This window comes from Theropithecus gelada, chromosome 17, assembly GCF_003255815.1.
Source record: "Theropithecus gelada isolate Dixy chromosome 17, Tgel_1.0, whole genome shotgun sequence".
Classification (NCBI taxonomy): domain Eukaryota; kingdom Metazoa; phylum Chordata; class Mammalia; order Primates; family Cercopithecidae; genus Theropithecus; species Theropithecus gelada.
In genome coordinates, this window is record NC_037685.1 from 8,926,242 (window position 1) to 8,941,109 (window position 14,868).

Consider the following 14,868-nt stretch of genomic DNA (forward strand, 5'->3'; position numbering starts at 1 on the left):
TGATGTGTTAATTAATTTGATTTTGAAAACCATAAAAGAAAGAGCTATCCATCTAATTCAGGGACAAAGAATGTTAAGAAATATGAAAACAAAAAGAGAGGAAGAAGAGAAATTTCCTTTGCACCCAGTCTGCCACATTTTTACTCAGTCCTTTTGAACATTAGACATCACCAGTCATTGTCCCTTAAACACTCATTATACTCGCCCTGACCTTTTCATTTCGTATATATTTACAAAGACATGCTGAAAGCCAAATTTTGATAATTTTCAACTTGTCAATTGTGTATAACTTGTTACTAAGACCACGTGGGCATGTGAGACACTGAAAGGAGTAACACAAAATATTAAATAAAAGAAAAAAGATAACATTAAAAATCATTTAGTACTACTGTATCATGTAATAGTCTTGAGAAAAATGTAAATGAAGTAAACTTTGTTTTTATGACTTATAAAACAAGAATATTTAAAGTTATACTCCAAATATTCTTCTAAGGCAAACTGTAATTTATGGTTTATTAGCAGGGTTATTGGTTAAGATTAAAAGCATGTAGCTAGCTAGAAACAATGAAACATGTCAGGTATTTTAAAACCATGATCACAAACCGCATTTATATGGTTTGTTCTTCTCTCAGGTGTTTTTTCCAGTGTCTCTGAAGGACAAGTGAAGGATGTGTAGCATGTTTTTAGTGCTACCGAGACTCTGAAAGGGCAGCTATTCTTACACTGACTCTGGAAGGCTTTATGCTGCAGGTATGAGTCTTCCACCCTTCAAAGATACTTACGAACAAGGTAGCCTCTAATTAGGCCTAGTGCCACTGCCTCTGCCTGCAGCCTAAACCTAATGAAATGTTCTAAGTCATACTGGTAGCACTGGACAGAAAACAGAGAAGGGGAAAAAAAAATACCTGAGAAAAAAATCATAAAGTGATTTGGTCTCATTTCTCTTTCAGGTTTGTAATATCCATTTGTCTGAAGTAATTCATATCTTGTGTCTGGGTATCAGAAATCTCACTTAATATTATGGGCAATATGTAATCACGGTATATTCATTAGCATATTGAATAGGGCATGAAATCTGTAGTGAGATAGTCCTGAGTTTACTATCCCATTCTAGCATGTCTATCTATTGATCCTGAGTAAATTATTTAACATCCCTGAATCACAGATTTACTGTTTTTAAAATGCATATAAGACTTGCCTTGCAGGGATTTTTGAAAAGAGTAAATTTAATGAATATATCTAACACCTAGAATTACAGTGGCAATAGGACAATATTTTAAACTTTACATGTGCCCTCACCAGCACCATTGGTGGTAAGACTTGCCATCAGTAAAGCTGCTGCTTATGTGCCAAGCACAATGGCAGAAGGTAGCGTTACCTCACTCTCTTTCTTCTGTTACACTCTCCTAATATGTGGATGTGAGTATATATCACATCTTATATTACACCTTATAATTTTTCTTTGTAAAATTTACCATATATGTATACACACATGTATACATATATATAGGCATATGTAATTGTCATTTATAATGGTAATTTATCATTATAAACAAATTATGACATGGCACAAGTATACATATGTAACAAACCTGCACGTTATGCACATGTACCCTAGAACTTAAAGTATAATAATAATAATAAAAAAAAATTATGTGAGCAGGGATATACACCTCTAGGGTATACTAATCTCTATTCTTAGTTTCTCTTCTTGCCTTCCTTTTATGTCAGTCTGATGACTCATCTTAAAATTAAACCTTGGTCCTTGCTTGTTCAAAATGTTCAATGGCATATTACTATACTCCAGATAAATCCCCAACTCCTTACAAAGTTTCCATAACCCTGCACAATTGATTCTGCCTAAATCTCCAGCCTCATAAACTATCTCTCTTCTTGTCCCTCTCCACCAGCCCATCTACCTTGAATTTCATTAAGCAGAACAATTGCCTTCCCACTTCAGATCATTGGCATATCCATTTTCTTCTGTTATGAACATTTTTAACCAAATCTATACCTGACTAATTCTACCTCATTTTTTACAATTCATATAAACTTCACTTATTTAAAGAGTATTTTTCTGGTATATGGGAGAGCTCCCATTGCTATATATATATACACAGAGAGAGAGAGAGAGAGAGAGAGAGAGAGAGAGAGAGAGAGTTTGTTTGCTTGTTTGTTTCCCCTGATATGGAGTCTTTCTCTGTCGCCCAGGCTGGAGTGCAGTGGCTCGATCTCGGCTCACTGCAAGCTCCGCTTCCCGGTTTCACGCCATTCTCCTGCCTGGGCCTCCCAAGTAGCTGGTACTACAGGCGCCCGCCACCACGCCTGGCTATTTTTTTTTCTTTTGTATTTTTAGTAGAGATGGGGTTTCACCGTGTTAGCCAGGATGGTCTCGATCTCCTGACCTCATGATCCGCCTGCCTTGGCCTCCTAAAGTGCTGGAATTACAGGCGTGAGCCACCGCGCCTGGCCTAGAGTTCCCATTGCCCCTTATAAATTTTCTTTGTAAAATTTACCGTGTGTGTTTGTATATATATGTGTGTGTATATATATGTACATATATATATGTACACACACACATATATATTTATGCCTATATATGTGTGTATGTATAAATACATACGTATTTATATGTATATATGTGTATATATACATACACACATATATACACATACATATATACATACACACAAGATATATATATATATTTACCTCTATATATGTGTGTATGTATAAATGTGTGTGCATATATATACATACACACACATATATACACACACATTTATACATACACACATATATAGGCATAAATAGTTATAATTTGTAATGATAATTTGTTTTCATTCAATATATTAACCTTGACTCTAAGGGCAATATCATTTCTATTTTGTTCACCACTGCATTCCCTATGCCACCTACTGGTAGCACCCAGGGAACTTGGTACATAGCAGTCAATAGTCACTATACCTTCCCTTATTCATTTAGTAATTAATAGTATATATGGAGATTTATCTAGGCACTTATGTTATAAAAGTGTTTTTTAATGTTATCAAGAAGCTACTATATATTAATTGGGCAGGTAGACAACAAAAACAAAAACAAATATATATTGTAAAGCCAGGAACTAAATAAGTACCTTAAAAAATGTAAAGGTGTGTAAGGGAATAGAGAGTTTTGAAGGTACTGGCACATTACATGGAGTTTTCAGAGAATGGGTCTCTATGGAAGTAACATTTGACAGAGATCTGAATGAGGTAGACAAGAAACAGATATAAATATTTGGCAAAAGAGTATTTCCATCAGAGGGAAGAAAGAAAAAGCACACAACTCCACAAGTGAAGTTATGCTTAGTGTCATCAAAAAACAGTAAGAAGGTCAATGTGGCTAGAACTGTATGAACAGGGAAAATAATAGCAGAAAATGTGATTTAAAAAAAATGTCAAAGGCACACACTCGTAGTCCTGTTGAATGAGTACATTAAAGAAAGCTCTACAAAAGTACCCAAGGGAAACAGGGAATTGATGAACATATTACAAGATACTAGACACTTTGATGGAATAAAAAAATTCAACGGATAAGGCTTCTTCTCTTGTCATAAAGAAATTTGCAATGTATTTGTAAAGACTAGTCACAAAGAAATAAAAATAATTAATTGTATAAGAAAGTTTATGATGATATCACACAATCCTAAAGAAAGGAATACTAAGATTTCAATTGTAAGAGGTAATGCCATGAGAAGTTTAAAGATATTTCTTTGGCATGAATGAACTTGAACTAGAAACAGGGAAGGATTATTCAGAATTTGATAATGATTCCAACAAGAGAAATATCTGAGTTAAGTAACAGTGAAGGAACTATACAACACATATTTAGCAGGAATGAGAGCAACTGCATCTAATATTGAGAAAAAATGTCTGGGTAGCAGCTTAGAAGCTAGGTATGGAGGACTATGTATATCAGAATATGGAAGCCAGGCGTGATGACTCACGCTTGTAATCCTAGCACTTTGGGAGGTCAAGGTGGGAAGATCACCTAAGATCAGGAGTTCAAGACCAGCCTGACCAACAAGGTAAAACCCCATCTCTACTAAAAATACAAAATTAGCCAGGTGTGGGGGCAAGCGCCTGTAGTCCCAGGTACTTGAGAGGCTGGGACAGGAGAATTGCTTGAACCTGGGAGGCAGAGGTTGCAGTGAGCTGAGATCACGCCACTGCATTCCAGCCTGGGCGACAGAGTGATATTCTGTCTCAAAAAAAAAAATATATATATATATATACACACACACACACACACACACACACACACACACATATATATGTGTATATATATGGAGATTGAACATACATGCTATGTTGCGGTATATTCTGAATATTTTTTGTAATTAAGAAAATAAAACACTCAATGTTCTAAGTTTAAAAGATATGAATAGAGAATTGAAGGTTTAAACAGCCATTGAAAAAACTATGAAGGTCAGGGAAGTTTCTACTAAAGATTTCAAACTTCATTTCAACATGAATTTTCTCAAAAGCACTCTGCAAAGACACTGCATTCCTCAAGGACCTCCAGAGGCCTCCCAACAATGATGTCAGCCTACAACAGTGGGGTCAGTAGCATTGATAACTCGCTTGTAAGTTATTTTACTTTTCCATTTGCCTACACATCTTCCTCCAACTGCTTGTGGAGAATAATGGCTGCTGCTTCTCTTCTAGCTTTCATATCTTATATGAATGCCTCTTATTGGTAAGTTCTAACCCAGAACCGTCTAGAGAAAGGATTGCTGGATAAAAATGTTCCACGTATGTCCTCCAAAAGGCGGAGCTGACTTTGGAGGGAAGTAGCAATGCTGATCAGTGGAAATAAACTCAGCAGGCAAGGAAAGATCGGGAGATGGAAGGAGACTCTGGACTTTTTGTCAATCTTTACCCAAAGCAGATCAATTCTAAAATGATACTTTGATATAATATTTAATTTGAACAGAGAATTGCATTAGTAAAATAAATTTAAAAACAGAATGAGAAACACTTAAACACCACTGCTTTAAACACAAGTCCATTCTATTAAATATATGACAGCCATTGTCATGCCTTAATTTTATTCTGGCATAGGCAGCCATTTTTTCAACTTTTCTTCATAGTACACAATCACATAAAATTTACTATTCTTGTTATTCTAATCTGTTTCCGTTTGCCACTCTCGATTATTTTTAAAATGTTATATCCAGAATTAAGCACAGGTTTCATAATGTAATATAAGAGTACAATGAGACTATTTCCTTCAGTGATGTTATTTTGGCACTGTCTCTATATTCATGCAGACATAGTTACACTAATGTTTCAGAATTAATTTTACACTTCTACCTGATATTGAGCTTGCAATCAAAATTCTCCAGTATTTTGCATGATTCATTGCCAAGCTGGATCACCTTCCCGAAAGATTTTGGAATTATTTGCACAAAATCAGTAGCTGAAGCCAAATACATAAGTGAAATTGCCAAAGGAAAGATGATAAATAATGAAGAAGAGAAATACAGGCAGCAAATTAAGTTCTGGGTAGACCAGACCTTTGGTCTCTGAAGATCAAGTTTATATCTAAAGAGTTTGGGCAAGAAATTTAAAAATTTTAGAAGTGTTACTTATGTATTAAGCAATCAGACAAATAATTACAGTCAAGAGAGAAGTTAATTCTATTCTGCATGCAGTAGAATACATGGAATGATTGGCTGTTAAAGCAGTTAAGGAGAAAACAACAACAAAAAACAAAACAAAACAAAAAACAAAAAAACAGCACAATAGGTTTGCTTTCAAAGCACAGATTGGGTAGATTAGATGAGAACATATGCCTGATTGGACAAGGATCAGAGGCAAATATGTGATGAGAAATCACATTATCAGATACAAAACACTCATTTTAAACTGCTGGAACTGAAGGGACAATATAGATCTGGGAAGAAAACTGGTCAGTAATATTTCTGTAAAATAGTTACCATAAACATCTATAGAATACCAGAGCACCAGATTTTCAAAATAATTCAAAATCATTTAAATTTCAGCAGATATTATATGTCACAGTCTAAGAAATAAATTAATATAGAGTCATTCAGAATGTTGAGTACCTTAGAAATCTTCTATATTTCTGTTTTAAATATATTTTCCTATGAAGCATACATTTTAAAGTCCCTGAAGAAAAAAATGTGTTACTATTGTGTGATAAATTGCAGAACAGTCCAAGCAGCTGCAAGGAAAACATTTTCATTACTAAATTAATAATTTGAAATTAGACCAGAAGGGACCATTATCCCTCTGGATATGGAGGCATATTGTTCTTTGGCTTAGTTAAGCCAGGAGCTCCTAAAGGTAATGAAATGTGCCTAATTAAACGGTGGCAGTTGGACTTTGATATTTTGGTTGATGAATTATTTGTTTACTTTGATTTGCTATGGTTCATATAATTTCAAAGGTAGCATCGTGTCTGTCATGGAAAACTTCTAAAGAAGGATTTGACAATAGAATTACAAATCATGTATCTTCTTCCTTTTATTTCTATATTTTCATTTAATTTAGTAATCTGCTTAAAGGATTAAAAAGGAAAAAGAAAATAATTTTAAAACTCTGTTTCAAAATGGCAATCAGAATACTTTTAAGTGGTTGACTCATTAGCGATTAGAAAAAGTGTTCAATTTGAAATAAATAGCAACCATAAAGCTTAACAATATTTATCTCATTTTAATTCTTTCTTTGAGTTGGACAGAAAAATTCCCATAAGACTTTACTGGTTGTTTCAATAATAACAATGAAAACATTAATAATATTAATAATAATATCACAGTAGAAATGGGTAGCATTGATATAGGGCCTCTCCGCCAGGCACTCACTCTAATTCAGTGCTTTTAGAATTATTATTTCTAGGATAGGTAATATGATGGGTATGAGACTTATAACTGGTTATTTTATCCTAGAATGGAACTAATATTTTAAAAATTCCATGCTATAAAGTACACAAATTTAAACTGTACAATTGAAATGACTTTTAGATTCTCTATAAAGCTGTTAAATATGCACATCCATATATATATACACACACACACATACAGGGAATAAAAGGGAAAACATATAAAATAGGCTTAAATTTTTTCCATAAAATCATACTGGCATAGCCACACTCAATATAATATGCTGTGATGGAGAGGTTTGAAAAATGCGGAAAATGTGTATAAAAGGGAAGCTGTGGAAGTGAATGTACAAAGGTATATAGGCCAGGGGCAATTTTGAAAATCGGTTTAAATAGCTTTATTAAATATCTATCTATCTATCTATCTATCTATCTATCTATCTATCTATCTATCTATCTATCTATCTATCTATCTATCTATCTATCTGTATTGCCTGTTAAGTGTGCATAAAGCCATAAAGAAGCTTCCCGATTGCAACATGTGGAGGTTCCTGGAGGATGGTGTGCCCAGGGAGAGCCTGGAGCCTGTGCACCCCTCTCCTCATACCTCACCCTACACATCTCTTCATCTGTATCCTTTGCAATATCTTTTATAATAAACCAATAAATGTAAAATGAAATAAAAAATAAATCTACAAAAGAACAATAAATCCAGTAAAGAATGTGTTTTTTAAAATTAGAATATACATTATGGTACACTATAGTTCATAATAAAAAAATGTGCCAAACATAGAAAACTCATTTTAAACTTTAAAAACTTGCTAATGCCATGACAGTAATTATTTTTACCTCTGATAACACAGAGTATGTCTCCATTATTAAAAGATTAAGTTTCCTTACCATTGTGTAGCTGTGGGCCACCTTCATTAATTCAATGCATCCTTGAGCATCTGCGAAGGCTCGAATTCCTAAACAGTTAGATGGATGCAAAAGCTTCATGAGGAAGTGGCAGCACACTTCCACCACCTGTGGAAGCTGAAGAAGGCATGCTGCAGCAAGAAGGTTCTCAATGGTGTCCTCTTTTAATTCCAAGCAGCCTAAACATAAGCAAAGATAATTATGAAACTCTTTTTAAAACATGAAATAATATGTATCATAATATTACTCAAAACATTAGGACAATCTTCTAGAACAGATCTAAACTGAGATTGATAATCAAGATAAATATAACTCGGTAAAGGTCACCAATTGTTTTAAGAATTTTGCATTTCGTATTTCACGTAATATTCAAAATCACTCAGTAGATAGAAACGCAGTTTCAATACATCTGTATACTAGCAGAAATGGTAGTTCTTCCTTTGATTGTGAAATAAGGAAAATAGAGAGAAAAGTAAGGTGCAGAATATATGCGTACAAACTTAGGAGAGCAGAGATTCGCTAAGTATCTGACAAGGTATATAATTGTATCTGAATATAAAATATCTATTTGTGGATAATTAATACATGTATGTACATTTATAAATGCATATGTTGCAGGTTGGTAGTACTGTATTTAACCCACTGTACTCATGTTTAAAATTGTCTATAATTTCCGTTTTTAATTTTTTCTTTCTTTGTTTGTCTTTCCCCTTTTAAGACAAAAAACAAAAACAAAAACAAACAAACAAAAAAAACTCTTTAGTGCTTTAGTGTTTCCTCTGTTTCTCTAATATCCAGAATAATTTTTTAAAGGGATCTGTTTGTCAAATGTTTATAGAACTTATCTTTGAAGTTTTATGGACTTAACCATCTGGAATTACATTTTAATTAGTAATACAATGTGTTCAATGGTTTTATTATCATTTAGATTTACTATCTGTATCTGAGTGAGTTTTACAAGTTATACAATCTCAGAACTGGTTTAGTCCACTTTTCTGGCACAGCCTACTAGTTCTTCATGACAAATATCTCCAGTAATTTTTTTTTTTTCCTGAACATAGGGTCAGACTACATTTCTCTTGAGTTAGGTATGACATCCAACAAGCTCTTGTCAATGGATCATGAGGAGCAGGATGTGTTTTACTACCAGACCAAGGCAATGATGATGTGCATCTTCTCTCCTTCTCTTATAACAGCTAATTATAAGAGTTAATAAAACCCAAGTGAATGGAAAACACATAGGAAGTGTATTCTAATTAGTCAGTACCTGTAATTGTGTAAACTTTTTCATATTATATGTTGTTTATTTTTGTCTTCTGTTCTATATTATAAAATTAAACTTTTAAGTGGATTGTCTAATTAAATAATGATTTCTAAGTATAATTTTTGTTAATAAGCAATATGCAGTAATATTAATAGGATTTTTAAGGAGTATAATTTTTATTAATTTTTATTAGAAATCACTCATCTTACTGAATATGAATATATGCACTTTCACTAATGCTGGAAATTATTCCCGTTTTTATTTAAATCATTCTTCACCTCTACCTTTGCTTCCTCCATTTTCTCTTACAGTCTATTCCTTAGGGGTACACTGAATTTTCTCTTTCTTTTCATGTCTGTAAGTTTTTCATATTTTGCATTCACTAATTCTCTCTTTAGCATATCTACTTTTTTGTATAACCTTATTTTTTTAACTTCAATGAAGATTCAAATTCATGGCTAATACCTTTGACATATCTAACATACGGTTTACTCACCACTTTGTAATAATTTATGCAACCTTTACTTCTAGAAATTTCTCCCATAGGAATTACTGACATCACAGAATTTTAATACATTCATAAACAGCAGTTTTGACACAAAGATTGTTTAAGAGATTTTAATAATATTTACATTTTGTCTTCATTACTAATTTCTTCAAATCTTACTCTATCTTTATATAATTTAATTTTAATCGTAATTAACCCAAAATATGCATTTATGCTCTGAGTTCCAAATTAACTCAATCAGATGAAGCCAAAGAAAAATGAATTTTTAAAAAAATTAACAAAGCCTCCAAGAAATATTGAAATATGTTAAATGGCTAAACCTAAGAATAATTGGTCTTTGTTGACAGAAAGTCAACAAAGAAACAATGGACCTAAACTATACCCTAAAACAAATGGATTTAACAAATATTTACAGAACATTCTGCCCCTAAACTGCAGGATATATGTTCTTTTCATCAACACATGGAATATTCTCCAAGATAGACCAGGAACAAGTCTCAATCAATTTAAGAAAATCAAAATTGTATCAAGTATCCTCTCAGACCATAGTGGAATAAAATTCAAAATTAATTCCAAAGGGAAACCTCAAATACATGGAAATTAATAATCTGCTCTTGAATGATCTTAGGGTCAATGATGAAATCAAGATGGAAATTAAATTATTTGATCTGAATAATAATGACACAGCTTATCAAAACCTGTAGTATAAGGTAAAAGTGATGCTAAGAGGAAAATTTATAGCAATAAATGCTATATCAAAAAGTCTGAAAGAGCACAAATAGAGAATTTAGGGTAACACCTCAGAAAACTAGAGAAACAAGAACAAACCAGTTCCAAACACAGCAGAAGAAAATAAATAACAAAGATCAGAGTAGAGCTAAATGAAATTAAAACAAATAAACAAAAGCAATTCAAAAGATAAATGAAACAAAAACCTGGTTCTTTGAAAATATAAAGAAAATTGTAGCTTGGCGCGGTGGCTCACGCCTGTAATCCCAGCACTTTGGGAGGCCGAGGCGGGTGGATCACGAGGTCAGGAGATCGAGACCATCCTTGCTTACACAGTGAAACACTGTCTCTACTAAAAATACAAAAAATTAGCCGGGCGTGATGGCGGGCGCCTGTAGTCCCAGCTACTGGGGAGGCTGAGGCAGGAGAACGGCGTGAACTTGGGAGGCAGACCTTGCAGTGAGCTGACATCCCGCCACTGCACTCCAACCTGGGCGACAGAGCAAGACTCCGTCTCAAAAAAAAAAAAAAAAAAAAAAAAAAAATCGTTAGTGAAATTAACCAAGAAAATAAGAGAGAAGATCCAAATAACCTCAATTAAAAATGAAATGGGAGACATTACAACTGATGCTACAGAAACACAAAGGATCATTCAAGGCTGCTATGAACACCTTATGTGTGCAAAATAGAAAATCTAGAGATGATGAATAAATTCGTGAAAATACATAATCCTCCTAGATTAAATCAGGAAGAAATAAAAACTCTGCACAGATCATTATCAACTACTGAGATTGAAACAGTAAACAAACAAACAAACAAACAAAAAACACTCCCCCAAAATTCCAGGACCAGAGGGAGTCAAAGCTCAATTCTATCAGACATTCAAAGAAGAGTTGGTGCCAATCTTACTGAAACTATTCTAAAAGGAAAATCTTAAGAATTTTAAACCTGAGAAAATAATATCCTGGTTTTTTTCATGTTTCTGAGTCTTCCAAATTTGACTAAAGTTTGAATTGTTTCATTTATATATATATATATCCTTAGTAAAGCCTACATTGCAGCTTTTAATAATCAATGTCAGACATTAGTGCCTACATATAAGCATTATCTTAGTTTATGTGTGAACTTGGAAGGCAGGTTGCACTAAATTTGATATTTGACTATAAGGCTTTAGGAAAAATGTAATTTTATCTAACTATAATTATGCTGCTATTTAATTGAAATTTGAAAGTATATTATTGCCAATTTGTGGATATTTTTTAACATTGTGATGTTACTGCCATTTTTTCTTAAGTTTCTCCTTTTCATCATGAATAGTTTTACGACATAATAAAAATGTTATCTACTTTCAAAACTTTTGGACAGAATATTTATTAAGAAAGTCCTTTATGCATAATAACTATTGTTTTCCATACCAAATTTTGTTTTCTGAAAATTTTTAAACCTATAATAATTTGCAAAACCCACCCATATACCCTTCATCTGGCTTCACCCAGTGTTAATATTTTGCCATATGTATGTGTATGTGTGTATTTATGTTGTAGCTGCAAAATTAGTAGAGAGCTACTTTCAGCCATCACATGTCACCCCTAAATGCTTCAGTATGCATCATCTAAGAATAAAGGCATTCTCCAGTGAAGTGACAATATAATTATCACATATGAAATTGATATATTTGCTATGACATACACTTTCCCAAATATTCAAATAGTTTTCTGTGTAGCTTTATTTTTTTTAATTCAAGATCTCATGAAGGATTATACATTACATTTACTTGTGGTGTTCCTTTAGATTCCTTTTATCTAGAACTGTTCCCTTGACATTTTTTCGTCTATAATATTTGTGTTGGTGAAGAATCCATACTAGTTGTTTCGTAGAATCCTTCCTTTTGGACTTATATTATTTCCCCTTTATTAGATTATAGTGTTTTCTTTCTTTTTCTTTTTCTTTTTCTTTTTTTTTTTTTTTTTTGCAGGGACACCATATAGGTGATCTTTTGCCCTTCTCCACTATGATCAAGAGGCTCTTGATGTCAGTGTGCCCTATTTTGGTGGCTTTAAATGTCATCGAATGTTTTAGGCAGTATCTTACAGATTTCTTCATATATTTTTTTATAATTAAAGAATGATCTGTTGGGTGATAGATACCTTTGCTTTCAAATATGACAACATGGTTAATAGGTAAAAAAGACTATTATGTTTTGTTTATGACTTTCACTGAAAGGAAGACAATAAAGAAATCTAAAGCATACCTCCAAGCATAAAAGTGAGTTGATGAAGGAAAAAGAAGAGCAGATACACTGCAGAAAACAGTTGGAAAATATAGTGATTAGAGTAATATGAAAGCATTTTTATTATATATTAATTTCCACTTAAATTAGATACATAAGTTCTAGTTTTGATATAAAAAGAGAACACAACACCAATAATACAAATTAAAAGTTATTGAAAATTCTAAAATTTTAATTTTAACTTACAAAACCTTGCTGTGGAGATATTATCAAAAAGTAGAAGGTTGAGGAGCATAAGTCACTTTATTAGAGGAGATACTTATAGCAATAAAATTCCTTGAGGTGTTTATATTTTACATTATCAAAAACATTATCATACAATAATATTGTCAAGATCTTCATTTGAAGTTGAGGTATTCATATAGATTTGAATGATTTTAAGATTAATTACATCAGAACTAACTATTGATATATATTTTAAGGTTTATGAAATACCATAGCAAGATTGAGCAAAAAGTATTTTATAGGTTACAGAAACTTATATTTGTATAACAATTTTAGTTTTTTTTTAAAAAAAGTGTACTTGCTGTTATAAAAATAAAGTTAAAATAGAGAAAATAAGAGGAACACATTAAAAGCTGTTATTAATTTTAAACAGATTACAACACTCTTTTATTCATATACACCTTCAACATATTGTTTTGATTTAAACTCTCAGAGGAAATTTACCTGTATTATTCAGTAAAGTTGTCAAGAAGACGGTTGCACGTGTCTTAGCATACATATTGAGAGAAAATCAGATGGAAGGCCTACATGCCGATGGCATGGTTTTTACAGATTTCATTTTACTGTGATTTTAGAACATTGGGAGGATGACTTCCTGTAATCTAATTAACTATTTCTCTCAATATAATTTATGCAGAAAAGAACGAGCACAGCAGGCCTGAACCACTACTATCCTCTGAAAGGCCTGCTTTCAAGGTTTGCTCCAGCTGGTATCTGAGAACTTAGATTTCAAGAGGATTCTCATCAGTAACTGATAAAAATTGACTCACTGTGCCTAAACTGTACAAACAATATGGTATATGCTGAATACATTTTTCCTTTCTGGGAGTCTGAAATTTTGGTCTGTGTTAGACAGAGGCCTATGCGATCAACACCTAATAAAACTCCAGGCACTGAATCTCTAGTGAGCTTCCTTGGTTGACATTTCACACACTTTGTCACAACTCTTTGAAGGTAAAATAGTATGTTCAGTGGGAATCCACTGGAAGGGAACCCTTAGAAGTCTGTACCTGGTTTCCTTTGGACTTCGCCCCATAGGTCGTTTACCTTTTCTGATTATGTTATGTATTATTTTGCCATAATAATTCATAGCCATTGGTAAAACTATATGGTGAGTCTTGTGAACTTTCCCAGTTCATCACTGAACGGGGAGTTAGTCTTGGGGATCATCGAGGTGGTAGGGGAATGTAGAGATATGCTGTGCTTAGAAGTTCAAAGATCAGTATTGCTAAGATTTCTTTCCACACCAAATTAATCCATAGATGCACAATCAATCACATTTAGAATCTCAGTAAATCCTGTGAAAATTGCAAAACAGATTCTAAAATTCATATGGAAATGCAACGGACCTACAATAGTCCAAACAATTTTGAAAAATAACAAAGTGAGAATAAGAGCACTACCTGATTTTAAGACTGATTACAAAGTTTATGCAAGGGCACAAAGGTAAGTCATTTGAGAAAAGATTGTCTTTGAATGAGTCAGATATGTGTAGAAAAAAGAAAACTTGTATTTGATGCATACCTCAAATGATATACAAAATTTCCTCAAAATGTATCACGAATCAAATTCAAACATTAAACTATAAAACTTTTTTTTTTTTTTTTTTTTTGAGATGGAGTCTCGCTCTGTCACCCAGGGTGGAGGGCAATGGTGCGATCTCGGCTCACTGCAACCTCCATCTCCCTGGTTCAAGTGATTCTCCTGACTCAGCCTCTCAGGTAGCTGGAATTACAGGCGCCTGCCACCAGGCCTAGCTAATTTTTTCTATTTTTAGAAGAGATGGGTTTTCACTATGTTGGCCAGGCTGGTCTCAAACTCCTGACCTTGTGATCCACCTGCCTCAGCCTCCCAAAGTGCTGGGATTACAGGCGTGAGCCACCGATCCCAGAAACTATAAAACTTCTATAAACAAACTTTGTTAATTAAAAATTTATTTGATAAAATATCAAAAACATAATTTCTCAAAGAACAAATTGAGAAACTAGACTTCATACAATTCCCTGCAAGACTGAGCTAAGATCATGCCACTGCACTCCAGCCTGA

General features: G+C 33.2%; 1 protein-coding gene across 1 annotated transcript in view; it reads right to left on the reverse strand.

Moving 5' to 3' along the window:
* The window catches only part of KLHL1 (kelch like family member 1), a 431,623-nt gene that overhangs the window by 225,505 nt on the left and 191,250 nt on the right, over positions 1 to 14,868 (reverse strand). Inside the window, exon 4 of the mRNA XM_025364396.1 lies at positions 7,789 to 7,985. Within this exon, the coding sequence (XP_025220181.1) occupies positions 7,789 to 7,985 (197 nt within the window). The remainder of the gene's footprint in view (positions 1 to 7,788; positions 7,986 to 14,868) is intronic.